We start from the raw sequence: 27,743 nt of genomic DNA on the forward strand, positions 1-27,743 counted from the left end.
TTATTCTTGAGTTATTTTTCAATGTACCCCTCAAATATCTGAAATGTATTAACTGGGTAGCATATCTGTCAAGACATTAAAGGTCAGAATTTACCTTTGCATATAAATAAAAACTTGCTTGGATATAAAATAAGAGGTTCATAACCTCTTCTCTGAATTGTACAAGACACAATATCCTGTGCTCTGTAATATATTTTTGCAAAAATCGAAGCTTACATAATTTCCTTTGTTGTCTTTTTTCCTCTCCCTGAAAGTTGATTGGGTTCTTGTCTTTGGCTTTGAACACAAACACTAGGCCTTATTATTTGCCTGTTTAATTTTGTATGTGACAGGACTTCAATTTGCAATATTATGCTATTTTTAATTCAGATTCATAAATTTTCTTTCTTTAATCATAATATTTGATTTGTCTGCTCTATTTATTCATGAAATAGATCTCTGTGAGCTGACCCCAGTGGTTCAGAGCTCAGTATATCCTTTATATTTTCAGTGAGATTAATATTTCACCAAATTGCTTTGTTAGACCAAAATGTGCTCTTGACTCACAACAAAGATTTCCTTTTGACTGCTGTGATTTTTAGGCCATTATTTTCTTCTTATCATGGTCTTTTATATACAAACTAAATAATAATTAAATTCAATACACCATATTGTTTTCAAAGGAGACTAATATTTGAAATTGCACAATTATTAGATTATAAAGATTCAAACATGACTCTGATGGATCATTCAACATCATCCATAGGAAATAAACATTTTCTTGGAATACTCTTCAATCTGACAGTTATGCAGCTACCTAAATCTGAACACCCAGGCTAATTCTCCTCACAGAGAGAGAAAATATCCTGTTCTCAACTCACTAGTACTTGTTTCTTTAAATATATCTGAAGAAAAGCTATTTACCCTTCTATCAACAAAATGAATGCAAATTGGTGAATTTTAAATACCCAAAACTGAGGTCACTGAATCAATGAAGAATTTTCCAAACCAAATACTTAATATTTAGATTAAAAGTTAAAACACACACATTAATTACAGTGAATATAATCTAAAAATAATATAAAAGTGCAACTTTGAGAGCCAAAAATAAAGCTAAACTCTAATTCTGGCTCAGAGTTTTATGAAAAACACATTTCACCCAGTTTGAAAAGTCTCTACACATTACACGACAATACTTACAAGCTGAAGTTCTAATAGTTGGATCTTTTCATCTTTTTTCTTTATTTCCTCTTTAAGTTGTTTTATTTCATTTAATAAATCTTCAGTCTGAAATATTAAAACATTTTTAGATGAGGTATTTAAAATACCATAATGAGAAGCATGAAATCAATGATGAAGACACAGTAATGAATGAACCATCTGGTCATTTAGGGGGGAAATCCTCTTTTTAAAAAAAACACAAGATTTCATCCAATAATGAAGTCTGGCTTCCGGTTCTAGGCGCTTCGGGAGCCGCGGCTAAAGGTGCAGACATGGCCAAGTCCAAGAACCACACCACACACAACCAGTCCCGAAAATGGCACAGAAACGGTATCAAGAAACCCCGATCACAAAGATATGAATCTCTCGGGGGGTGGACTCCAAGTTCCTGAGGAACATGCGCTTTGCCAAGAAGCACAACAAGAAGGGCCTAAAGAAGATGCAGGCCAACAATGCCAAGGCCATGAGTGCACGTGCCGAGGCTGTCAAGGCCCTCGTAAAGCCCAAGGAGGTTAAGCCCAAGATCCCAAAGGGTGTCAGCCGCAAGCTTGATCGACTTGCCTACATTGCCCACCCCAAGCTTGGGAAGCGTGCTCGTGCTCGCATTGCCAAGGGGCTCCGGCTGTGCCGGCCAAAGGCCAAGGCCAAGGCCAAGGATCAAACCAAGGCCCAGGCTGCAGCTCCAGCTTCAATTCCAGCTCAGGCTCCCAAAGGTGCCCAGGCCACTACAAAGGCTACAGAGTAGGTATCTCTGTCTGCCAACGTGAGGACAGAAGGACTGGTGCGACCCCCCACCCCCACCTCTGGGCTGCCATCTGCATGGGGCTGGGGTCCTCCTGTGCTTTTTGTACAAATAAACCTGAGGCAGGATTTGTTAGCCTCTATGATCCTGGGGAAAGAAAAAAAAATAATGAAGTCTGACATGTTGATAATGAGCAACAGTAGCAGCAACAGTTAGCATTTATTGAGCACTTATTAGATGTTAAAAACTAAGCACTTTCAGGTATTTAAGCATTTGATTCTACCCACACTCCTGAGGTAGGTGCTGTAATCCCTTTTTTACATATAAGAAAACTGGGACATAGGTCACAGAGTTAAAAAAAAAAAATCGCATACAAAAAAGCAACTTTAGCTAGACTTCAAGAGATACATAAAACTAGCCTGTGAAAGAAAACAAAGGGCATGAGAAGCAGAGGCAACAGAATAATTAAAGGCACAGAGGCATTTCATGGCTGGTTTAGAAATCAGCAAAAAAGATAAATGTGCCTGAAGGATAACAAGGAAGATTCTTTGTCCATGAGCTACTTTTTGAGGAGTACCTCCTGAATCAAAGAGAGAACACCTTGTCAATTGGATCTATAAGAAATGCCTAATACTATTAAATGGAAACCTACTGTCAAGTTAAGCAGGAATTCAGTTACATTTCCAAAGTGTTAATCATTACTCTATAGTTAGTCCATGTTGTTTGTGTATCATTATTCAGTTATCCAAAAGAGAAAGTAATATAAGCAAGGAAATTCAAGTATAGATGTGAATAATATCTTTCCAGAGAGAAAAACAAGTAAGCAAATAATTAGACTGTGTTACAACAAGCAAAGAATGTCATCCCCTTTAGATACATTGGGAACAAAAACATATATTCTCTTTAACAAAGAGATCAGAAATAGACATTTTACAAAGGTTTGATCATATCACATAAGCATCCCAAACAATGTGGAAGATTTTTAAAATGCTATTATGTATACTATAATTGAAAAAGACTTTATTACATACAAAAAATAATCTTCACTTGAATTTTAAGTTTAGGAATTATAAAAATTCATAAAGATAAAAAAGATGTACTGCAGATCATGAAAGACACATTTTTAAGAATACATTTAGAAGGACACATTTCTAAGTTATGTAGCAAATACAGCTATTCAAAAGAAATTATTTATATTTAATTATATAACATTTTAAAGCATCTTAACAATTAACATTAGTTAAAAGCAATTGAAAAATCCACGCAAATATGACAGAGGATTTATATCTCAAGTATATTAAGAGCCTGTCCAAACATTTAAGATCATTTTTAGGTCTCAACAGACACATAGCCAGTTCTCACAAATACACATATAAATGGTAAAATGTTGTATTTAACTTGTTGAATAAAGTATTGTTTTATAAATATTAAGTTAGTGGTGAAATACCCAATGTAATTAACCAGACTACAGAAAAAATGGCACATCATTAGACACAGCAGTTAACCTTTTTGGACAAAGCTGTATTTTTAAGAGCCATCAAAATACCTGCGCTCTGATTCAGTTATCCCATTCCTAGGAATCTATGTGAAAGAATTGATCCTAAGTAAGAGAAAACCTGTAACAAGGTGTTATCTGAAAGTTAACAAGTTTACAATTGTCCTATAGGAGGATAACTGGAATAAAATGTAGCAACTTGATGGAACACTACACAGCCATCATTCATGCAGTCACCAGTAGGTTCTGACAGTGTTACACAAGAAATGGACCCAAAAATGAAACCAACAAACAATGTGCTAAGAACATTAATAGCCAGCATGTATATAGCACTTGCTATATGGCAGGCACTGCTCTAAGGATTTTTTTTCCCACCAAAACCATTTCGTTGTTTTAATTTTATTTTTAATTGACATAACACTGTACATATTCATGGTTTACAAAGTAATGTTTTGATACATATAATGTATAGTGATTAGATCGGGCCAATTAGCATTTCCACCATCTCAAACATTGATCATCTCTTTGCATTGGGAACACTGACTGATTTTATACATAAAGATAGGCAAAGAAGTGACATCACACATTAGGAATGAGGGACTACAGTGGAGTTCCAAAGGATAAGCACAAGATTCAGAAGACAGAGGAGTGTGGTAGGCTTGAAATTTTAGTTAAAGGATTCTAAGTGTCACACAATAATACAAAGGTGAGGGCAAGCATAGCACATCTGGAGAATCATAAGCAGTGTCGCTGTTGCACTTAGGCTCTGATGAATGGTGAGGAGCAACTGGCTAGTAAACTAGGCAAGGGCCAGATCACAGACAGCCATGACTATCACGCATGGCCTTAGCTAGGTAGTGACAGATTTGCATTTGAGATGGCTTTGACAGGTGTTTAGAGGACAAATTTTAACAACAGCAACAAAACTGAGCTAGGCACTTATGAAAATATTATAATAATCCAAATAAGAGTAGAAGCCTGACCCAACAGAGTGATCATACAGATGAAAAAGGAGAGAAGAAATCAAAATTTTGAGATTTTGGCAATTCACTGCATGTGAGAAAAGAACAGAGGAGCATTCAAGGGTGACACTGTATTTCTAGCTTGAGTGACATGGTGAATAGCTGTGCCAACAAAGGAAATGGCGAATACGGAAGAACAACAAGTATGTCCAAAGAGGAATATGTGTGAGCTTTAAATATATTGTTAGATGGGTGGGTGGGGGGTAGGAGGGAGGTGGGGGCATGGCGGAGTCAGAAGAGATCTTATTCTTCAGTTCAGTACGTCAAAGCACTGTATGTTGGGGTACTGGCTTCTGAGCTCAACAGTCATCAATTTTTTCATTAAATAAATAAAATGTTTAAGACATCTCACATACAAATACACACACACACATATATGGGGGGGGTGAGAGAGAGAGAGAGAGAGAGACTGTGTTAGAGGTACTTATGGGTGGGACACACAATAGAAGTGTGTCCAGTGGGCAATTGGATTACCAAGCATGAAAGAGAGGCGTTTTACATGTTATCCATATGTGTCATATTTGAAATTATGAGAGTAAGAAGTTCAAAGAGGACTGGACTAAAGATATAAATTTAACATTTAAAGAAGAGGAGAAAACTACAGGAAAAAATGTTGAAAGGTATGAGGGATTCCAGAGAGAAGTGACACAAAAGCCAAAGGAGAAAGTTTTTAAAACAAAGGTCATGTCAAACGTCTACAGCATTGAAATGGTAGATATTTTCATTGTTCCAAGTTTTCACACTAACTGGAAAGGAGTTTAAAGGGAGTCAAGGAAAAGTGTATTTGATTTACTGAAATTAAGTGCAATATACACATTTACAAATGAATAATGACAAGAAAGTAAAGGAATCACGCTCAAGACAGATGAGAGAGGAGGAAGAGATGCAGTTAGGTCATTAAGCAGCAGCAGAAGACAAGAGTTAAGAACACAGAAGAAGAGCTGATATTACATAGCACAGTGGGCATTTTTATCCTGTAACTGGAACAAAGGAGTAAGAATGAGACAAATATAGGTAAGTTAGAAGGCAAGATGGAGGCCGGGCACAGTGGCTCACGCCTGTAATCCCAGCACTTTGGAGGCCAAGGCAGGCAGATCACCAGGTCAGGAGATTGAGACCATCCTGACTAACACGGTGAAACCCTGTCTCTACTAAAAATACAAAAAAAAAATTAAAAAAAAAAATTAGCCAAGCATGGCGGCGTGCACCTGTAGTCCCAGCCACTCAGGAGGCTGAGGCAGGAGAATGGCATGAACCCGGGAGGTGGAGCTTGCAGTGAACCCAGATCACGCCGCTGCACTCCAGCCTGGGCGACAGAGCGAGACTCCGTCTCAAAAAAAAAAAAAAAAAAAAAAGGGAAGCAGGCAGGAAACATAAGATATTTACTGGATGAACAAACATAAGGCTACCTGCAGAGGTTGAGATAGCTGAGCATGGAGCTTCATAGGGCTATTTGAAAGAGCTCATTAAGGGAATGGGAGAGGGATCTGTCCTGAGATATATAAAAGGACAGATTAGAGGCATGGTAAGTCCAATGGAGACTTTAGATCCAAAAATTTTAATGGCACAAGATGCAGTATTTGTGTCATTTGAAACTGCACTGCTAAATCATTTTGGATGAAAGGTGACATAGTTGGGGATTTGCTGATGAGAATGCAAAAGAGACCAGAATACTGAAGAAAAGAGACAGTATAACCTGTTGCATCTCAGCTTAAATAAGACTAGGAATAATCTGCCTGGAAGGAAATGGAGCAGGGACAAGAAATAAATACTGTGTAACAAAATGTCTATCATATAACATTAAATATTTAGATGAACTAGACAGGAACACTGAAAAAAAGTAAAGATACCAATTGTGTAAAAATGTTGGAATTAAATTTTTTTCTTTAAAACATAATTTCTTGTTTGGGTGTGGTGGCTCATGCCTGTAATCCCAACACTTTGGGAGGCCGAGGTGGGTGGATTACCTGAGGTCAGGAGTTTGAGACCAGCCTGGACAACATGGTGAAACCCCATCTCTACTAAAAATACAAAAAATTAGCTGAGCATGGTGGCAGATGCCTGGAATCCCAGCTACTTGGGAAACTGAGGCAGCAGAATCACTTGAACCCAGGAGGCCGAGGTTGCAGTGAGCCAAGATCACGTCACTAGGCCGGGCGCGGTGGCTCAAGCCTGTAATCCCAGCACTTTGGGAGGCTGAAACGGGCGGATCACGAGGTCAGGAAATCGAGACCATCCTGGCTAACATGGTGAAACCCCGTCTCTACTAAAAAATACAAAAAATTAGCTGGGCGAGGTGGCGGGCGCCTGTAGTCCCAGCTACTCGGGAGGCTGAGGCAGGAGAATGGCGTGAACCCGGGAGGCGGAGCTTGCAGTGAGCTGAGATCCCGCCACTGCACTCCAGCCTGGGCGGCAGAGCGAGACTTCGTCTCAAAAAAAAAAAAAAAAAAGATCACGTCACTGCATTCCAGCCTGGGTGGCAGAGCAAGACTTCATCTAAAAAAATAATAATAAAATAAAATAAAAAATAAAATCTTTATATGTAAAAAACTTTTTCACACACACACACAAAATTCAGGAAAGAGGTCAACTTTGCTTTTAAAATGTCAGTGACAAATTCACAATTTTTTTTTCTAAACTGGGAGGTCATCAGAGATTACCTAAGTCAATGGTTCTCAACTGAGTGTTGAGAAAGAGACGGCCTGCTGTGAACCTGCGGACTTAATGTATTATACTGACAGCAGGATGAAAGCTCGGGGTTGGGAGGTAATTCGGGCAAGGACAGGTAGTCAACAAGTTGAAAAGCCAAGATGAGAGAACAAGATTGACTACTGTACTATACTCTTATGATTTTGATTGCTTTACATATAATCTTCTTCCCAATAAATCACTCTGCAACCTATGAGAAAATAATGCTTTTCTGTCCCACTAATTCCAGGCCTGGCCCCTTGAATTGTTTTGAAAGTGATATGTGCCACATCCAAGCAGAATTCACATGTGATCCTATCAAAGTTCTCTTCTCATGAGCATAATAACATCTCCCACAATAGGGACTGATCCTTCAGTATGGATCCCAGAATAAAGAAGACACATGAAGCAGAGTCCCAGCTGATCTACAGCCAATATGTAAGTGAAATGTAAATTTCATTATTATAAGCCACCATTACTTTCAGGTTGTTACTGCAGATGACTAGCAAACACTAATAAGTGTACTCTGAAAATGGGATGTAAAAGCTAACTATAACTTGACTTGAAAACATTAAGTTAACCAAGAATCTCTGTGTGTGCTTAAGAAATAAATATGTACTTAAATAGTTGCAAATAGTTGCAAAATAAAAGAGCTTTCTTCAACTAAACATAGACATAAAGATAGTAAGACTTATAAAAAAACACTTTCACAAAAATACATCTGTATTCTGTATTTTTAAACATGAAAAAAGATAAATTAATCTCATTTTTGGTATATTTCTTCAATTTTAGGATTTATATATGAGAAGTACCTATAACCATTTTAACTTTTATTCATACTCATATTTTAAAAACTCAATTATTTATCATTATGAGCAATATATTTTCTTTTAAAATCCTGCAACAGTAGTAATAAAGGGACAAATCATTATCCGACTGATAAATTCAAATTAAAGCACCACAGAGATATCATTTCAACTAAACAATGCAGCAAAAGTTAAGAACAAACCTGATGCTGTAGGTATTAATACATTTATTATTGTTTTCATTGTCACGGTATCATTATTTTAGTATTTAAAAAGAATTTTGAAAAATCCAGCATGACTACATAGTCATACCTTATATACTTTATCACCATCTTCTGGTTCCGGACTGGACGGCAATGATAGTTGAATATCATGCAATGAACCACTTCCATCATGCTGTCAGAAAGAAGGGAAGAAAAACACTCGATTAATACAGTAATTGTGGACATTCAGTTCAACCTGAATTTGCCCAGACCAAATGCTAGCATGGTGAAGAACAAATGGGAGATAAAATTTTAGAAATCTTCTTTTCCCCTATATATCCTGGTAGAAGGAAATGTGGAAGAAGAAAAAAGGGAGCTACGGCAAGAATAATCTGTGGAAGTAAATAACGGATACTATATAAGCAGTTGAAATAGAGAACCATTAAACACATGAGAAATTTCCTAAAGAATTTTAAGACTGTTTCACCTAAGAAAAATGTAAAACAAAAGTCAACTGAATCTGTTTTGGTTTAGACATGTTTTGAGTACTAGGAGCCATAAACAATAATATTAAACAACTCAATAAGGCTTAGCAGCAAAAATAACTGAATTAAAAATACTAGCTACATGAGGATATATATCTCATAACTCCATGTATATGAAGTCTGAGAAAAGGCAAAACTATGGTGTTAGAAATCAGAAGAATGATGGTAGACTAAAGGGAAGGGGGTTACTGACTAAGAAGGAATATTAGGGAACCTAGTAGGAAGCTGGAAATGTTCTATGTCCTGAGTGTATGGTAGTTAAACATACATATGAAAAGCTTGTGCTGTACACTTAAGATTGGTACACCTTAACCACTTTACTGGATGTATATCATGCCTCAAAAAAAGGTTGAAATAAAGATTTTTGTTCTAAAACATTATAAAGAAAATAAGATGACAATATTAAGTTCCACCGTTTGCTGAAGTGGTTTAGTAATAAGAAACCACATGCTCAATGGTTCAGAAAGACAGCCTCAAGAAAAATGAACCAGTGAAGAATACAACTGGATGATGTGCTACCTTGATCAGGGCTGAGCCCCTGACCAAGGCAGTACAACTGAGGTTCAACACCTTATTTGTTCATATGACTCCTGGCTGCCTCAGTAAACCCAGTGACTGAATAGCAACCTTCAAGGAACATAACATCGCAATCTTCCTCAGATATATCTTTTCTGGTTCTTCCATGCCATGAATAATGTCTACAACAGGGGAGGTGAGCATGTAGGTTATTTTCTTCTTAACTTATTGTACTGTATACGCACTGACACAGAATCTCTAGGGAGGGGCCCAGAATTTCTAAATGTGTATTTAGGGAAGTTCAAAAGGTAATGCTGATTGACAGTCAAGAGTAAGTGTTTGTCAAATTTCCAGGACAGATAAATTACTTTTCTATGGTGGTGTCAAATGGACATTAAGACTTTGATCTAAGAACATAGGCAACATTCTAATGAATAGCAATATTCTCAGAACACGTTTTTTAAAATTAAGAAATAAAGAAAGTAAAGTTAGTTTTACAGGACTCATCTCAGTAAAAAGTTCATCTTTGTTATTACTGCCTAGACATATAAAAGCATGGCCAGTCCTACCTACAAGTGTATTTGAGAAGACAGAGAAACTATAAAATTTGAATTATTTCCAAATATCTAAATGTCTTCTTCCCAACTGCAATGCAGGAACCCCAAGGAATGTGAGACAACATAAGCACATACTGCTTTGCATTAGATGCAGGTGCACTTGTGGGAAGTGTACAGCAGAATAGAAAAAAATAAAACAACAGCATTTAGGATAGAGGAAAAAAGAGAAGTCATACAAAACAGAAAATACCAGGGAGGTCACAAAATACCAAGAACTGAGTAAAGTAACTCCATAAAGCTGTTTGTAAATTAATCAGTCCATCCCTGAGCAGCACTTGCTTGGATCTGATCCTAAACAGTACACAGCAAAGACTTTGAAAAACAACCTAAGATCACTTCCCAGATCCCAGACTAGCCTCTGGTAGATTTATACTCAGAACAGATCTGGAAAGCATGGCAAAAGCTTTGAAAACAGAGCTGGCATTAAAACCACAATCAAGACAGCTAGCTGTACCTTGTAGCCTAAACTCAACCACATTGTTTGCCTGTTTAAAAACAAAATAAAGATTTAAAGAAGATCAGGAATCTCATTATACAATGTTCAAATATCTAATATATAACCCAAAATGACTCAACATCTAAACAAAGGAGAAAATGTCAACTCACAAAGGAAAAGACAATCAAAAAACGCCAACACCAAAAGACACAGAAGTTAGAATTGGAAGATATTTTAACAGTGCTGTTACTAAAATTCTCCAAAAGAGTGAACTCTTGAAGGGACCACAAAGAGGAAATCTCAGGAAAAAAAACAAAAAAACAACAGAATATAAAAAGTACAAACAAATGGAAATTTTGGACCTGAAAAGAGTCAAAAACCAAAATTTTAAAGTGCACTATTGATGGGCTAAATACTACCATTTCAAAGAGTGATCAACAAAAATTATCCAATCTGAATGATGAAGAGAAACAAGATTGGTCAAAAAAAATTCACAGAGCCTGCTAAGGAACATATGGGAACAATAACAAAAGAGGTAACGTTTCTGTCACTGAAGTCACGGAAGCATAGGGGTGGGCAGAAAAAAATATTTCAAGAAATAATGGATAAACACACCTCAAATTTGGTGAAAGACACAAACCTACAGATTTGAGAAGCCAAATTTAAAAGAACAAAAAATACACCAAACACATGCTCTCTGAATATAAGAGAATTTAAGTATAAACTAATAACAGAAAGATAATCTCCATACACTTGAAAAGTAGACAACCTTCTAAATCATCCTTGGGTCAAAGAAGAAGTCTCAAGAAAAACAAGAAAATATTGTGAATTGAAGGAAAATAACAGACACAACATAGAGAAATGAAAACACATGCTCACATGAAAATCTGTAAGCAAATGTTTACAGCAGCTTTATTGGTAACTGTAAAAAAATTAGAAAGCAACATAAATACCCTTCAGCTGGCAAATGAATAAGCAAACTGGTAGCATTAAAATAGAACACTAACTGCAATATACAGAAACAAATTACTAATACATGGTACAGCATAAATGAATTTTTCAAGTTGCATTATGTTAAGTAAAAAAAGCCAGACTCAAAGGCTATATATTATACTCAAAAGGCTATATCATATCCATTTATATGACAACCTTTTCATATCAGTGGTTGCCAGGAGCTAGCAGTGGGTGTAGAAATTGACTTTAAAAGAAAATAAGGAATTCTGGGAGGTGACTGTAATAGCTGCACAACTGTCTGTTAAAGCTCATAAAACTGTACACCGAATTCATGCAGGTAGCGGTCTGTGCTTGATTTGAGGGCTCAGCATGGCATTTCCTGTTCTCTCCCCGTGTGGCTGCAGCTCGGGCCTTTGGTTTGACCCAGCCCGACTTAGGCTTTGGAAGAGCTACAGAAAATCTCTAGAAGAAGCAAAGGTGTTGCTGGAGAAGGATACTAGGAAAAGAGTACACGATGCCCTTACAGGTGAAAAATCCAAAATTGAGACAGAAATCCAGAACAAGATGCAACAGAAATCATAGAAGAAAGCAGAACTTCTTGATAATGAAAAGCCAGCTGCTGTAGTTGATCCTGTTACAACGGGACATACAGTGAAAACCAGTAATTATGGATGGGATCAGTCAGATAAGTCTGTGAAAATCCACATTACCTTAACTGGAGTTCATCAAGTTCCCACTGAGAATGTGCAGGTGCATTTCACAGCGAGGTCATTTGATCTTTTGGTAAAGAATCTAAGTGGGAAGAGTTACTCTATGATTGTGAACAATCTCCTGAAACACATTTCTGTGGAAGGTAGTTCAAAAAAAGTCAAGACTGATACAGTTCTCATTTTATGCAGAAAGGAAGTGGAAAAGGCTGGGTGTGGTGGCTCACGCCTGTAATCCCAGCACTTCGGGAGGCTGAGGCAGGCGGATCACCTGAGGTCAGGAGTTTGAGACCAGCCAGGCCAACATGGCAAAACCTCGTCTCTACTAAAAGTACAAAAATTAGCCGTATGTGATGGCAGGCACCTATAATCCCAGCTACTTGGGAGGCTGAGGCAGGAGAATCACTTGAACCCTGGAGGTGGAGGTTGCAGTGAGCCAAGATTGCGCCACTGCACCCCAACCTAGGTGACAGAGTAAGACTCTCAAAAAATAAAAATAAAAAAAGAAGAGAAAGAAAGTGGAAAACACAATGTGGGAGGGATTACCTGGCTCAGGTTGAAAAAGAGTGCTGTTCTTACACTGCTAATAAAGACACCTGGGACTGGGTAATTTATAAAGAAAAAGAGGTTTAATGGACTCACAGTTGCATGTGGCTGGGAAGCCTCATAATCACGGCGGAAGGAGAAGCACAGGCATGTCTTACATGGCGGCAGGCAAGACAGCATGTGTGGGGGAAATGCCCTTCATAAAATCATCAGATCTCATGAGACTTATTCACTATCATGAGAACAGCATGGGAAAAACCCTTTCCCCCGTGATTCAATTACCTCTCACCAGGTCCATCCCACAACACATGGGGATTATGTGAAAAAAAAAAAAAAAATCAATTACAAGGAGAAACCCTCCTATGACACTGAAACAGATGCTAGTGAGGGATTGATGAATATTCTAAAGAAAATATATGGAGAAGGAGATAATGATATGAAGCAAATCATTAATAAAGTCTGGGTGTAACCAAGAGAGAAGCACATCAAAGGAGACAGAATTTTGAGACTTAGAAGTCCTTCTGGGAACTGTATTGTGGAAATACAGATGTTGCCAAAAAGGAAATATTGGTGAGCTGCATATATAAATTTGACAGCTATTTACATAGCCTTCTTCTAAGTAAAGGCAATGAATTCATCATTTCCTATGAGAGGATTTATTTAAATAAAATACTTGTATTAAACTGTCAAAAAAATCTGTACACCAAAAGGATGAATTTTACTGTATATATTACAGCTCAATAGAAATGCATTAGCTTGAATGATGTCCCCCCTAGAAATTCATGCCCATCCATAACCTGTGAATATGACCTTACTTGAAAATAGGCCTTTACAATGTAATCAGAGAAGGTCATGTGAAGATGGAAGTAGAGACTGGAGAGATGCATTTACAAACCAAGGAATGCCAAGGATTGCTGGTAACCACTAGAAGGTAGAAGAAACGCAAGTTTCTCTTACAGAGCCTTCAGACAGAGCAAATCCCTGATGACAATGCCTTGATTTTGGATTTCTAGCCTCCAGAACTATGACGGAATAAACTTCTATTGATGTAAGCCTCCAAGGTGTGGTAATTTGCTTTGGCAGCTCTAAAAACCTAAGATAAGATTTGATCAAAAACAGCTAAAAGCAAACCAAAAGGAGAGAAAAACACCAGATAAATCTCAACAATCGCACCCACAAAAAGCTGAAATAGCAATATTATTATAACACGAGAAGCAGGGTAGCATTACCGAAGGAAAGTATTAAAAAAGATAAACAAAGAATTCTAATTAGTAATCAGAGGACCAATCTGCCAAGAAGATGTACCAGTCATAAACATGTATATATACCTGATACAATAGCCTGAAAATGTAACAAAAACGGACATTAAAAGGAGAAATTGAGACATGTGTAATTATAGCAGGAGATTAACACTACTCTGAGAAATTCACACATCAAAGGCAAAAATTTAGTAAGGATAAACAAGATATATATAGTACAATTAACAAGCCTGATATAATAGACATACTGCTGCCTAAGATACAGAAAGCATATATTCTATTCAAACAAACAGAGCCATCATAAAAACAGACCACACTGTTGGCTAGAGATTAACAAACTATGGCTCACACGACAAATCTGGCCAGTTGTCTCTTTTTACTACAGTTAAGAATGCTTTCACATTTCTAAATGGTTGCATTTGAGATGTTTTATCTACATAATAGCCTCAATTTTGTGTCTTGCCCAAAATGGCTAAAATATTTACTATGTGATCTTCTAAACAAAAGTTTTCCAAACCCTGTTCTAGCCCACAAAGAAAATATTAACACCTTCCAAAGAATTTATATCATAGAAATATACTGTTCTGATCAATTAAAAAATTAGAAATTAGACATAAATTAAGTGAAAGCCCCACATACCAAGTTATTATTTTTGAAAACTGAAAAAAAAATGAAATAAAATAAATGCATAGGATAGCCCAAGACAACTAAGAGTTACTAGTGTTTAAGGTATTAACATGCTTCAAAAAATTCTGCTCCTTTTTATTAAACACTCTAGCAGTCCAGAATTTAGGAGATCAAAAAGAGAAAAAGCTATTATTTCCATTAAAGCACAAGAGCCTTAAAGATTAGGAATATAACAATAACTGAATCAAATTAGTTACCCCCCTAATAACTCTGACACTAACCAATGGTTACTACTCTCTATTAATCCATGACTAGAATGAAAGTGCCCAGGCCAAAATTAGGAAACATTTGGTGGGGGCGGTGTCGGAGGGAATCATAAAATAGAAAACATACTCTTTCTAAAAAATACTGAAGAAATAACTTCATGCATTCAATTTTCATGTTTCACATTATACATACTAAAGAGCTAACATTTATTGACTAGTGCTGAGTACTGTTCCAAGTGTTTTGCATAAACATATTTAATAAATGCATAGAAGCAAAAATCGTACAAAAAATCCATAGCAACTGAACAAAAAATAAGTAATTCATAGTTAACCGACTGTCTAGGAATTCTGGGCTGCTTTACTAGGTGAAATGTTTTAGCAGTTTCTACAGGTTCTAGTTAGAATTTCTTAACTCTAAATGCAATTAGGATGCTAATATATTATCAGCATTTTATTAAAGACGGATAAACCTTCCTCTATTGTAAAAGCATTAGAGGACTATTGTCAGCAAACCATCTTCCATTCTTCTTTTTTGACACATCACAACAGTAAATTTTTGTTCTAGTACTGTAATTCTTCCACATGTTAACTTGCTGAAAACCCTGTAACAAACTCCTTCTTACCCAGGTGATTCTTCCATGAGTTTGCAAAAACTGAGATCTTCCTATGAGTTCCAGAGCAGCTGCAATGGACATGGATACTTGAAATGACTAACAAAAATGTTTGGCAGCACTGACAAGTCCCTACTAACAAGCATCATCAGTGATGTCAACAAAGCTGCCTTGTGTTTCAGATATGCTACAACATAATCACAAGAGGCACCCATAATCACAAGAGGAAAGGGAGCAGAGGAAGAGGAGAAAGATGTTTTCTTTCTCTTCTTTTCAAAAGTTTGTTTTTCTTTTTTAAATACAAAGGTATATGGATGAACAATCACATCACATCACACAGTCCAGAATGTACACTAAAAATAACTTTTGAGTAATAATGTAAAATTCAACAGTGGGATTTAAAATCTACTAATTCAAGCTACATTTGAGAGGATTTTAAAAACAGAGACTTACAAAATACCATTTTTTAATAAGTGCTTTAGAGGTGAAGTGATCCTCACAGATGGTCAGGGCAAAGACACTTTGAAATAAAAAACATATCTATCTGGCATCCAAGTTAACTGGAATGTTGTTATACATAAATAGAACCTTTATAATATTCTAAGCAAACAGTATTTACAAATTTTTTTCTGTTTACATTTTTTATTGAACCTACATATTTACATATCTGTTACATCTGTACATATCTGAACCCAGATATCCCTTCCTGTAGGTTTGTTTTGGCACTTAAAGATATTCCTAATTTCTACTATTTTTCTACATTTTGATTTTTTAAAAATATCCAACTCCTCAAGCCATCTGTGTTCTGCTACAGTATAAGAAACTAATTTTTCCTAAACTAATAAATTTTCCTCAGTAACTTTTGCAAAAAATCTTTCTATATGCAGGTGGACGTAATGGTACATGCCTGTAGTCCCAGCTACTTGGGAGGCCAAAGCAGGTGAATCATTTGAAGCCAGAAGTTTGAGGTTGCAGTACTTCATGATCACACCTGTGAATAGTCACTGCACTCCACATTGGCAACATAGCAAGACCCTGTTCTTTAAAAACAAAAACAAAAACAAAAAAACCTTTCTATATCCAATTATTTTTTACTAAATACTTCAGCACATATTTCTATGTTTCCTATTCTCTTTCATTGCTCTAAGAGTCTACTTGTGTCAGTATTATATCCTCCTCAAAAGGGTTTTTTCCCCTTTCTCCTTTTCAATGTACACAAATCTTATCCTTTGGTGTTTCCAATATTGGAGTCATTTTGATGAATTCCAAAAACAAAGCTGTTGTGATTTTGGCTGCAATTGTATTAAATCTATAAATCGTACTGAGAATAACTGTAGATACACACCATACACTCAAATTGTGTTTTATACAATCTTTATACAACACACAATTTATTACACACTCAGATTGTATCTTACACAATCTTTTTACAACATCTAATTTGTTACCCTTTGCAACACATCATTCTTGTAATTATTTAATTTAATACATGTATATTCCCCTAGACTATAAGTTGCTATCTTGATTACTACTTTAATACCTGTAGCATTTATAATATTTAGTCTTCCCATAGAACATAAATGGTTTCCACAAAGTTTCTCAGGTTTATAAAGCACCGTAAATGTCTCTCAGTAAATTTACTGCTAATTTAATGTTTTATTTATACAGTGATAGCTGCCTTATTTACTACTGAAGTCCCAGCTCTATGATTTATTGGCCTTGGAGTATTGTTTATCTACTAGAATAGAGTTTTATATTTTGGGGCGTGGGGTGGGGACATGATCCACAATAAAAATACATTTTATAACACAACCAAGTTCATATATACATGAATAGGTATGTATTTACATGTGTATGCATATATCCATGTGTATAATATAGGGAGATATACATATATCTCTCTCACTAAAAACAAATTTCATGAAAAAGTATTTGTCCTTATTACATATTATGTCCTCTGATAGTTTTATACTGTTTTACTTCATTACCAAAAATTCTAATCATGATGAAAATTCATTTTAAGACCCACTAACCAGTTTTAACTTATAGTTTTCAGAACAATGTACTGGGTACAGGTTAAAAACTGTGTCCTCTTTATTTTTCTCTTGGATCCTTGGTACTGACAGAATAATAATAACTAAACAAATGCAGGTATTGAAGTAAATAAAATTAGCTTTCTGGGCAGCTACATAAAATTGTGAGCAATTAAAAACCCTTGACTTTTATGTTACAGTAGCTGCTATTATTAACTGCTAACATGCATTAACTGTATTACATGTATCAGGTTATGTTGATACATCAGCATACTATGCTTAGCATTTTAGAATACTATCAGCATAATATGCTTAGCATTTTAAGATACTATGCATGATACTGTGTTAGCATTTTACTGTGTTTTTTGCTTGTTTGTTTGTTTGTTTTGTTTTTGAGATGGAGTTTTGTTCTTGTTGCCCAGGCTGGAGTGCAATGGCGCGATTTCAGCTAACCGCAACCTCCGCTTCCTGGGTTCAAGCAATTCTCCTGTCTCAGCCTCGTGATCATTACAGGCATGCACCACCACGCTCGGCTAATTTTGTATTTTTAGTAGAGACGAGGTTTCTCCATGTTGATCAAGCTGGTCTCGAACTCCCAACCACAGGTGATCTGCCCACCTCGGCCTCCCAAAGTGCTGGGATTATACAGGCGTGAGCCACTGCGCTCGGCCCTACGTTAGCATTTTATGGGAATTACTTCATGCATTCTTCACAAAATTCCTGAAGTAAGAGCTATTACAATCTCTATTATCTCTTCTAGGAAACTGCAGGACAGAGAGTTTAAACAACTTTTCCAAGATTGTACAAGTAGGAAAATTTGCCTGAACCCAAACTCCACCTTGGAATTGTCTATTCTGATTTTTTTCTTGAGACAGACTCTTACTCTGTTGCCCAGGCTAGAGTGCAGTGGTATGATCTTGGCTCACTGCAACCTCTGCCTCCCGTGTTCAAGTGATCCTCCTGCCTCAGCCTCCTGAGTAGCTGGGACTACAGGCACATGCCACCATGCCTGGCTAACTTTTGTATTTTTAGTAGAGATGGGGTTTCGCCATTTTGGCCAGGCTGGTCTTGAACTCCTGAACCCAGGTGATCCACCTGTCTTTGCCTCCTAAAGTGCTGGGACTACAGGCATGAGCCACCGAGCCTGGCCTGATTTTTCTTAATTACACTTATTCCTATTAACTTTCATCATTGAAATGTAGAGATTCAACATGATCCCAATTATCCCACAACTAAAAACAACTTGAATGTCTATCAACAGAAAAATTGATAAAAGTAAAATTGTGGTACATATATGTAGAATGGAGTGCTGTTCAGCAATAAAAAGAAATGAACTACTGATACTAGCAAAACATAGATGAATATCAAAACCATTAAGATGAGTAAAAAATTCAGAAACAAAAAGAGTACACATCATATGGCTCCATTTTGATGAAATTCTAAGAAAGATAAAACTTTAGAACCAAAAGCAAAATAGTGGTTGCCTGGGCCGGGTTTGAGAAATAACTGACTGCAAAGGGAAATGAAGGAACTTTATCACCTACAGAAATGGTCTATATCTTGAAAGTGGTGGTAATTACACAATTGCGTATCTTCATCAAAACAAACTATACACTTAAAATGGGTGCAGTTTATTTGAATGTACATTCTGTCTCAATAAAGTTGATACTTTTAAAAAAAATTATCCTCTTCACCTTCCTATCCCTTTCTTAACAAGCCATTAGGTAAGACACGGCAAAATAGGTTTCCACCCCAAAAGCCCAGCAGGAAATTTCAGAGCCTAAGCAGGTTGAAAGAGCATGTCTCCACAGGGAGGCAGCTTACCAATATATGTCATATCCCAAAAGGAGTAAAAACAGCATCCATGAGGGGTAGGGAAACAGCTTGATATTAGAGTCAAACTTAAGTGGAAAGAATAGAGTGTATGTGCATAATCAGCAGCCTGGCATGGGCTATCAAAGTCAAAGCAGAGTGAGGTGGATATCCACACACAGGATGGCCTGGCAAAGGTTGCCAGAGCTCAGGCATGATAATGAGTAAAGGGCCCAATCCCAGGTTTCAGACCCAAAATGGGTAAGGAGGGAATCCATGTGTAGACTCAACTGACGTGCAGTGTCAGAGGCCAAGCAGAGTGAGAAGGTGTCCATCTGGAGATGGAGATTGGCATGGAATATCAGAGCCTAATGGGCTGACAAGGAGTCAGAACTGGAGTAGTATGAGAAAAGGGTACACGGAAGAGTGGGAGCAGCCATGCACGGGGATTCAGAATCTCAGCAGGATAACAAAAATAGCCGGGTGTGGTGGTGCATACCTATAGTCCCAGCTACTTGGGAGGATCGGTTGAGCCCAGGAAGTCGAGGCTGCAGTAAGCCGACACTGCACCACTGCCCAGCCTGTGTGACAGAGCAACACTCTGTCGCAAAAAAACAAAACAAAACAAAACAAAGCAAAGCAAAACAAAAACAAAACAAAACAAAAGAATGAACTCTTCATACTTTAAGCCCTGAATCCACTGATCATCCACAGATAAAAACAAATAAAAGCGGACCTCTATCTCATACCTTAAATGCACCAAAATCAATTCCAAGTTATTTGAGATTTAATTGTGAAGGTCAAAATTCTTAATTTTTTAGAAAAGAACAGAATATTTTTATGACTTCAGAGCAAGAAAGGATTTTCAAACAAGGATTTCTAAAAGTACAAACCACAAAGAAAAAGTCTGATAAATTCACTATATTAAAAACTAAGAACTTTTTTTCATCAAAGGATATCACAGAGTGAAAAAGCAGTCTACACAACGGAAGATAATATTTGCAACACATACAACCAACAAAGTACTTGCATCTAGAATATACAAAAATCTCTCTCTCTCATACACACAAAAGACATGATCAGGCAACAAACATTCCATAAACATACAAAAAGGTTCAACTTTATTAGTCAGGGAAATGCAAATTAAAACCACAATTAAATGTCACTATATTCTATCCACATGACAAAAATTCATAAGTTGGATAATATCAAGTTTGCATACATGTGAAACAAAGAAAAACAATATCTACTACTTGAGGGGAGTAAAAAAGATTGAACTACTTTGGAAAACAGTTTGGATTTTCTAGGGTAAAAGACTTCCATGCTTCAGGACTCAGAAATTCCAATTCTGATTAGATACTCCAGAGCAACTTTCTCATGGTTGTACCAGGAAAATGTTCATAGGAATATTATTTGTCAGAGTCAAAAAAAAAACAAAAAACAAAAAACTGGAAACAAACAAAATGGACATCAAGAGTAAAACAGACAAAGACATTACGGTTTGTTCATAGATTGGAGCACCAATAGAGAAATGAAAATTAATGAAGTAGAGCCAAACATGAATGAACCTTCAAAAAATGTTGAATGAAAGAAGTCTTAGGGGAATTATAATTCCATTTATATAAAGTTCAAAAAGAGGCAAACCTTATATTCATGGAAATACAAACACAGATGGTAAAAATGAGAGGGAAAACTCTAGGTTCTGGAAAGGAAAGGTACTGAAATCAGGAAAGAGCACACAGGAAGCTTATTAATGTCTTATTTCTTAATCTGGGTGGTCAAGAGTACTAGCTCCTTCACATTCTAAGTTAAACTGAACCCTTATGTTGCATATATTCTTATTACGAATATTTCATAAACTCCTTTTTTCTTGGAGTGATGAGAAAAATATGGGAATAGGGAAACATGCATGCTCTGGCTCTTCTTTGGTTCTTTGTTACCACGTGGCAATCATTCAATCGCCTCTTAGCTCTTGGTAAACCCCACTTAGGATGATGCCACTTCTAATATTCCATCACCTACCACTGCCACTACCCGCACTGCCCCCACACACAGTGAACCAGAGAATTATGTGAGGGAAAAATTATTGGTTTTATTCTCAACGTTGGAGGGGAGGGAATAATGAAACGAAACATTTATATATCACATGTGACAGTTCATAAAACACTATTATATACTCCTTTATTTTTATCCCCCAAACAAGCATCCTGAAGTAGACATAACATAAATCATAGGAATCAAATATTTTGCAATGTAAATAAAATGTTAGGAAGAAGTATCAGCATGCCTTTCCATTACTCCATCTTAAATTCTTCATTTCTTATTGCAAGGTCAAAACAGATACGGAATGTGATAAGAGCAAACAAAAAATAATGAAAAGAAATGAGATGGGGAAAGAGTGGGTGGGTATAACTACTTCAGAAAATCTGTAGTATCTACTAAAGCTGAATATTTACCTAACTTATAACTAACCCAGCAATCCCACTTATATATACAATAAATACAATAAAATAGAAATACAATAAAATACATTATATTGTATTTAATATTGTATATAATGTATTATAAATACAATAAAAATGCATACATATGTTCACCAAAAGACACATACGAGAATACAGCACCAACACTGTTCATAATAAACAACAAAAAACGAAACCTGTCCAAATATCTATTATAAAACAAATGAAATAAACTGCTATATTAACACCATGGAATACTCTACAGCAATGAGAATGATGCAGAAAATGGATGACTCATGAATATAATCTTAAGCGAAAGAAGCCAGATGTAAAACAAGTATATCCTATATTATTTCATTTCATTTCAAAGTTCAAATACAGACAAATTCATCTATATTTTCAGAAATCCATTGGCCACCATGAGAATGGGCAGAGGCTTCTGTTCTGGTAATGTTTCATTTCTTGCTAGATGCTGGCTACACAGGTATTTTCAGTTTCTGAAAATTTATTAAGATAAATACTTATTAATTATACCCTTTTCTATATGTATATTATACTTTGATAAGAAGTTTTTGAAACAGGGTATAGAGACTTAAAGAGACAAGATATCACAAAAATTTATCTTTTCATCATGTCCCCACATTCTTCATGTCAGGATCAAAATTCTTATTCAAAACTTCTAAATCAGGCAATAAACTATACAGAGGTATTAAGCTAAAATAATTCAAAAGCCCTGAGTTTAAAATGCATTCTACATTAATACGCAACTGGGTGACCTTGCAAAACACAGTCAAATTTCGGTCTCAGTTTTCTGACCATTAAAATGGAATTACTACTATTGTCCTTCTTATCCTATAATGATGTTGTGATGAGTAGTATGAGGTACACAAAAGAGATGTTTAAACTATAAAGTAACCTTAATTTGAGTAACAAGTAAAAAAAAAAAGTAACAAATAAAAAATAGATCAAAGGCCAAATATAATGGTTTACAATTTTTAAAATTTTGTGTGCAGTGAGAACTTTTTTCAAGTGAACTCTTAAACAGTACTATTTAATAAAACAAAGGTTCCTTTGCTTGGGTTTGGCTAAGGCGACACAGAATGATGGTAGAATTAGTGTTGTAGGTTACCTTCACACTCTCTTCTCCCTGCTGTCCCACAAGGTATCTTCTAGAACACGACTATGTGCAACAGGCCTTGGAGTCATATAGATCAGGGTAAAAAAAATCCTGGTTTTATTACTGATTAGTTTTCTGAGCCTCACCCCTTTCAATTATGAGGGTGAAGCCAATCTCACATACTTTTCAGACTAGAGATAATGTATATCAGAGAACCTAGAAGAATGTCCAAATAAATTTAATGACTTTAGCCTAAAATCTGGTTGTGTGCAACAGCCTCCTAAATATTATGACTTAAGTCACTCCCTCTGCTATTCACTTTCTACAAATCCCTTACAGTAATTTTTTAAAAAAATAACAATTTGGCCAAGTCACTTGTCTGGCTTACTACTACCAACAGAACAATGTCCCAGCTACCTTCATGGCACACAAGGTCCTTGACAACCTGCTCTAAATCTATTTCTTCTGCCTCTTCTCTAGCATCCTACATTACTATTATTATTATATTATTATTATACTTTAACTTCTGGGATACATGTGCAGAACGTGCAGGTTTGTTACATTGGTATACACGTGCCATAGTGGTTTGCTACACCTATCGACCTGTCGTCTATGTTAGGTATTTCTCCTAACGCTATCCTCCCCTACCCACCCCACCACTGACAGGCCCTGCTGTGTGATGTTCCCCTCCCTGTGTCCATGTGTTCTCATTTTTCAACTCCCACTTATGAGTAAGAACATGCAGTGTTTGGTTTTCTGTTCCTGTATCAGCTTGCTAAGAATGATGGTTTCCAGCTTCATCCATGTCCCTGCAAAGGACATGAACTCATCCTTTTCTGTGGCTGCATAGCATTCCATGGTGTATATATGCCACATTTTCTTCATCCAGTCTATCATTGATGGGCATTTGGGTTGGTTCCAAGTCTTTGCTATTGTGAACAGTGCTGCAATAAACATGTGTGCATGTGTCTCTATAGCAAAATGATTAATAATCCTTTGGGTATATAACCAGTAATGGGATTGCTGGGTCAAATGGTATTTCTGGTTCTAGATCCTTGAGGAATCGTCACACTGTCTTCCACAATGGTTGAACTAATTTACACTCCCACAAACAGTGTAAAAGTGTTCCTATTTCTCCACATCCTCTCCAGCGTCTGTTGTTTCCTGACTTTTTAATGATCGCCATTTTAACTGCCATGAGATGGTATCTCATTGTGGTTTTAATTTGCATTTCTCTAATGACCAGTGACGATGAAGTTTTTTTCAAATGTTTTTTGGCTGCATAATTGTCTTCTTTTGAGAAGTGTCTGTTCATATCCTTTGCATACTTTTTGATTTTTTTTTATTGTAAATCTGTTTAAATTCCTTGTAGATTCTGGATATTAGACCTTTGTCAGATGGATAGATTGCAAAAATTTTCTCCCCTTCTGTAGGTTGCCTGTTCACTCTGATGGTAGTTTCTCTTGCTGTGCAGAAGCTCTTTAATTGGATCCCATTTGTCAATTTTGGCTTTTGCTGCCATCGCTTTTGGTATTTGAGTCATGAAGTCTTTGCCCACATCTATGTCCTGAATGGTATTTCCTAGGTTTTCTTCTAGAGTTTTATGGTTTTAGGTCTTATAATTAAGTCTTTAATCCATCTTGAGTTAATTTTTGTGTAAGGTGTAAGGAAGGGGTCCCGTTTCAGTTTTCTGCCTATGGCTAGCCAGTTTTCCCAACTCCATTTATTAAATAGGGAATTCTTTCCTCATTTCTTGTTTTTGTTAGGTTTGTCAAAGGTCAGATGGTTGTAAATACGTGTAAATGTAAATGTGTGGCATTATTTCTGTTCTGTTCCATTTGTTTATACATCTGTTTTGGTACCAGTACCGTGCTGTTTTGGTTACTGTAGGCTTGTAGTATAGTTTGGAGTCAGGTAGCGTGAGCATCCTATATTTTTAACATATTCAGTTAATTAACTGATCACTGGTAAGACACATACCTTTTAAAAAACCCTTTTTTTCCCCCCAGAAACAATAATGTGTGGAGAATTAGAAATGAGAAAACACAGATTTTTTAAAAACACACAAAAAAGAAATTACATTCTCACCATCCAGGAATCATCACTAGTAACACCTTAGAGCATACCCCTCTGGAGAAACATACAGATGTAAATATAGATAGATAAATGATCATAACGTACATATAGCCTTATAACCTACTTTTTTCAGTCAACAATCTCCCCTTTCCATTTTAGTAAATTTCCATCTCATCTAATATACAGACCATATTCAAATTTTCCCAACTAATCCAAAAAGTCCTTTATAGCTGATCTGTCCAAATCAATATACAATTCACAATTTCACACTGTATCTACTTGTTCTTTACATTTCTTTTAATGTAGCACCATCACCTTCCCCCACCATCTTTTTAGGACAATGAGAAGCCAAAGAGATCTCACTGCTTTTCCTACTGAATGTCCAACCTTCTGAATTTATCTTCTTCTCATTCTTTTATCACCCATTTTGCCAGATAGAGAAAAGCATACATTTATGACCCCTTACGGTTAAAAATGTGGGAATGAATTTAAAGTCTGTGTAAGAAACGAACATTTTCCCAGTATTCTACTTTATTCCCAACATAAAATCAGGTTTCTTCTTTGGATAAATTACAACCACCTCAGAAGGAAAAACCCTTCACTCAGTAGATGCTGAGGGTCCACTGATATCCATAGAATGCACAAAGTAAAACCAGCCAGTTGACAAGCCTGGCCCATGTACAAAGTCCTGAATAAACAACAAAGAATCATTATAAATTTGAAGAAATATTCCAAAAGAAAGAGAAATCAAAATAAGCATAAAGAACAAAATGACCATTTAAAAAGAGAAAGAATACAGGGAATCAAAGAATTCTCAACAAAATGAAACAGAACAGAAACTCTCTACTTACCATAGTTCCTGAAAAAACAGTTGAATGATATGAATAAGGAACAGCATATACGAAAGTTCTTGGAAATTGAAAATATGATTGCCAAGATAAACAGTTAAATAAAATAGAGAGCTGGAATATCAAGTCGAGAAAATACACCAGGAAACATAACCAAACCCAAAGAAAAAGAAAAATGTATAAGAAAAAATAAAAAGGTGAGGAGATTCAATTCAGAAATTCTAGTTTCTGATTACTAAAGATTCCAGAAAGATAACAGAGAAAATAAAGGAAACAGAATAATCATAAAAATAACAAGAAAATTTCACACTACATTAATCTCCAAAGAGCCTAATAACTGCCAAAACATTAAGTGGAAAACAACCAACCAACTACAACAAAACTCAAATCTAAGGACATCACTGTGAAACTGCAGAATGCTAGAAATAAAAGATTAAAAGTATCCCAGAGATAAAAAACAAGCAAAACACAACATACAATGGATCAGAATGTAGTAGACCATTCAATGGCTAAATAAGATCCTAGAAAAGCAATCCCCTCAAATTTCTAAGGGAAAACTCTCTTCTATTGCAACAAAACTATTTCACACCAATGAAACTTATTAATATCAATCATATGTGAGACCAGAATAAAGAGATTTTCAGTAATGAAGTAACCAAAACAGTATGCCATTCATTAATCCTCTCTTAGGAAGTAAAGATATATTCCAGCAAAGTGAGAGAATAAACTAGGAAGAAAGAAGACATGGCTATAGAAAGAATGGATCCAGTCCCAGATTATGGAAAAAGTAAGTCCCTGCATGACAGCTCTAGAGAAGCTTTGGACAGTAACCTGTTCAGATGAGAACAGGTTGACTGAGGTGGGGAGGGGGCCAGACATACTGTTTTTTCATTAAGCCTTTGAATAGTGTATGAATTTTTTTTTGAAAAGTATATATACGTATCACATTGATTTTTTTAATTCAGTCACATTAGAAACAAATTTAAAGAGGCAATGACACGAAATTTTGAACTCAGTCATCTTTAAACTTCTATTAGCATTTGGGAAACTTTAAAGATGACCTAAAAAGATTTTACAATTTTCTTCTCATACAATTTTTCTTCTCATAATTGTCATCACATAACAAAAAATAGGGTCAATTTTATCCGTGTGTAGTACCTAAGATTTCAGAGGCCATAATGACAGAAAAGAACCATTTACAACTTTACACAAAGAACCTCAAAAAACACTTTTTTATTTTTATAGTACCAATCATTGGTTACCAATTCACCGACTACTACTTGAATTATGCTACTTCTTTCATTATTAGAGGTGGCCTGGTCTTATTAGCTGATATTTAGTCATGCTTCATGATTCAGGACAAAACACCCAAACACAAAAGATGGTACGTGGTATAGCTAGTACAATGACTGGCTCACAGTGGATATTTGACATATTTTACCTATTTCCCACCATTCCCTACCACCTCTCCCCTTAGACACTAAAACTCCTAACCAAAAAATCATCTCCCCAGACCAGCCAGCAGAAAAACACTATATACCAATGTCTATTTTCTAGTTACAGTTAAACTAGGCTGTGAGCTCAATGTCTGGATAATTCAATGATATAATTTATTTCTGCCTCAAGAGAAGTTGAACAATCCCATATCCAAAAAGGATTCTCTACTCTTTTGTTCTTTAGTACAGAAAAGTTTCTTTTCAAAACAGTAGTCAAATATCCACAAGAATGGAGAGGAGTAGTACAGAAAATCCCTGAGTAAGAGAAAACAATTTACCTGACTTTAATAGAATATTTACATTAACCATCATTTCTAACACAGGAGCCAAATTTCACTTCAACTAGCCTTTCATGTCCACATACCGCATGTTTTGTTTTGATGGCCACCAGGAATTCTAAGACAGAAAGCAAACTGAGCAGCAGAGAGAAGTCAGGCTGTTCTTTCTTAACTGTAGTTTTAAGCTAAAGTTGGCTATTGTACAAAGTACTAATACAGATTTAAAACCAAATGAAAGGTATCTATGACTTAAAATTAGTATTTTATTCCTTGATTTTCTGCTTTGCATCTGACCTTGTCTGTAAGTGCTAAATGCTTAAACAAACTAAATGCTACTGAATCAGATGCCAGGATCCTACATCGTTATCCTGTGACTTTGGA

General features: G+C 36.0%; 1 protein-coding gene and 1 pseudogene across 9 annotated transcripts in view; one reads left to right on the top strand and one right to left on the bottom strand.

Annotated features, from left to right (window-relative positions):
* The window catches only part of CCSER2 (coiled-coil serine rich protein 2), a 188,518-nt gene that overhangs the window by 41,672 nt on the left and 119,103 nt on the right, over positions 1-27,743 (bottom strand). For all 9 annotated transcript variants that reach the window (XM_005565264.4, XM_005565267.4, XM_005565266.4 and 6 more), the window contains 2 exons: positions 8,266-8,349; positions 1,180-1,266 (listed from right to left, as the gene is read on the bottom strand). In XM_005565264.4, coding sequence (XP_005565321.2) covers positions 1,180-1,266; positions 8,266-8,349 — 171 coding nt within the window. The remainder of the gene's footprint in view (positions 1-1,179; positions 1,267-8,265; positions 8,350-27,743) is intronic.
* On the top strand, positions 1,427-1,987 carry LOC102131338 (large ribosomal subunit protein eL29-like; annotated as a pseudogene).

Source organism: Macaca fascicularis, chromosome 9 (genome assembly GCF_037993035.2).
Source record: "Macaca fascicularis isolate 582-1 chromosome 9, T2T-MFA8v1.1".
Classification (NCBI taxonomy): Eukaryota; Metazoa; Chordata; class Mammalia; order Primates; family Cercopithecidae; genus Macaca; species Macaca fascicularis.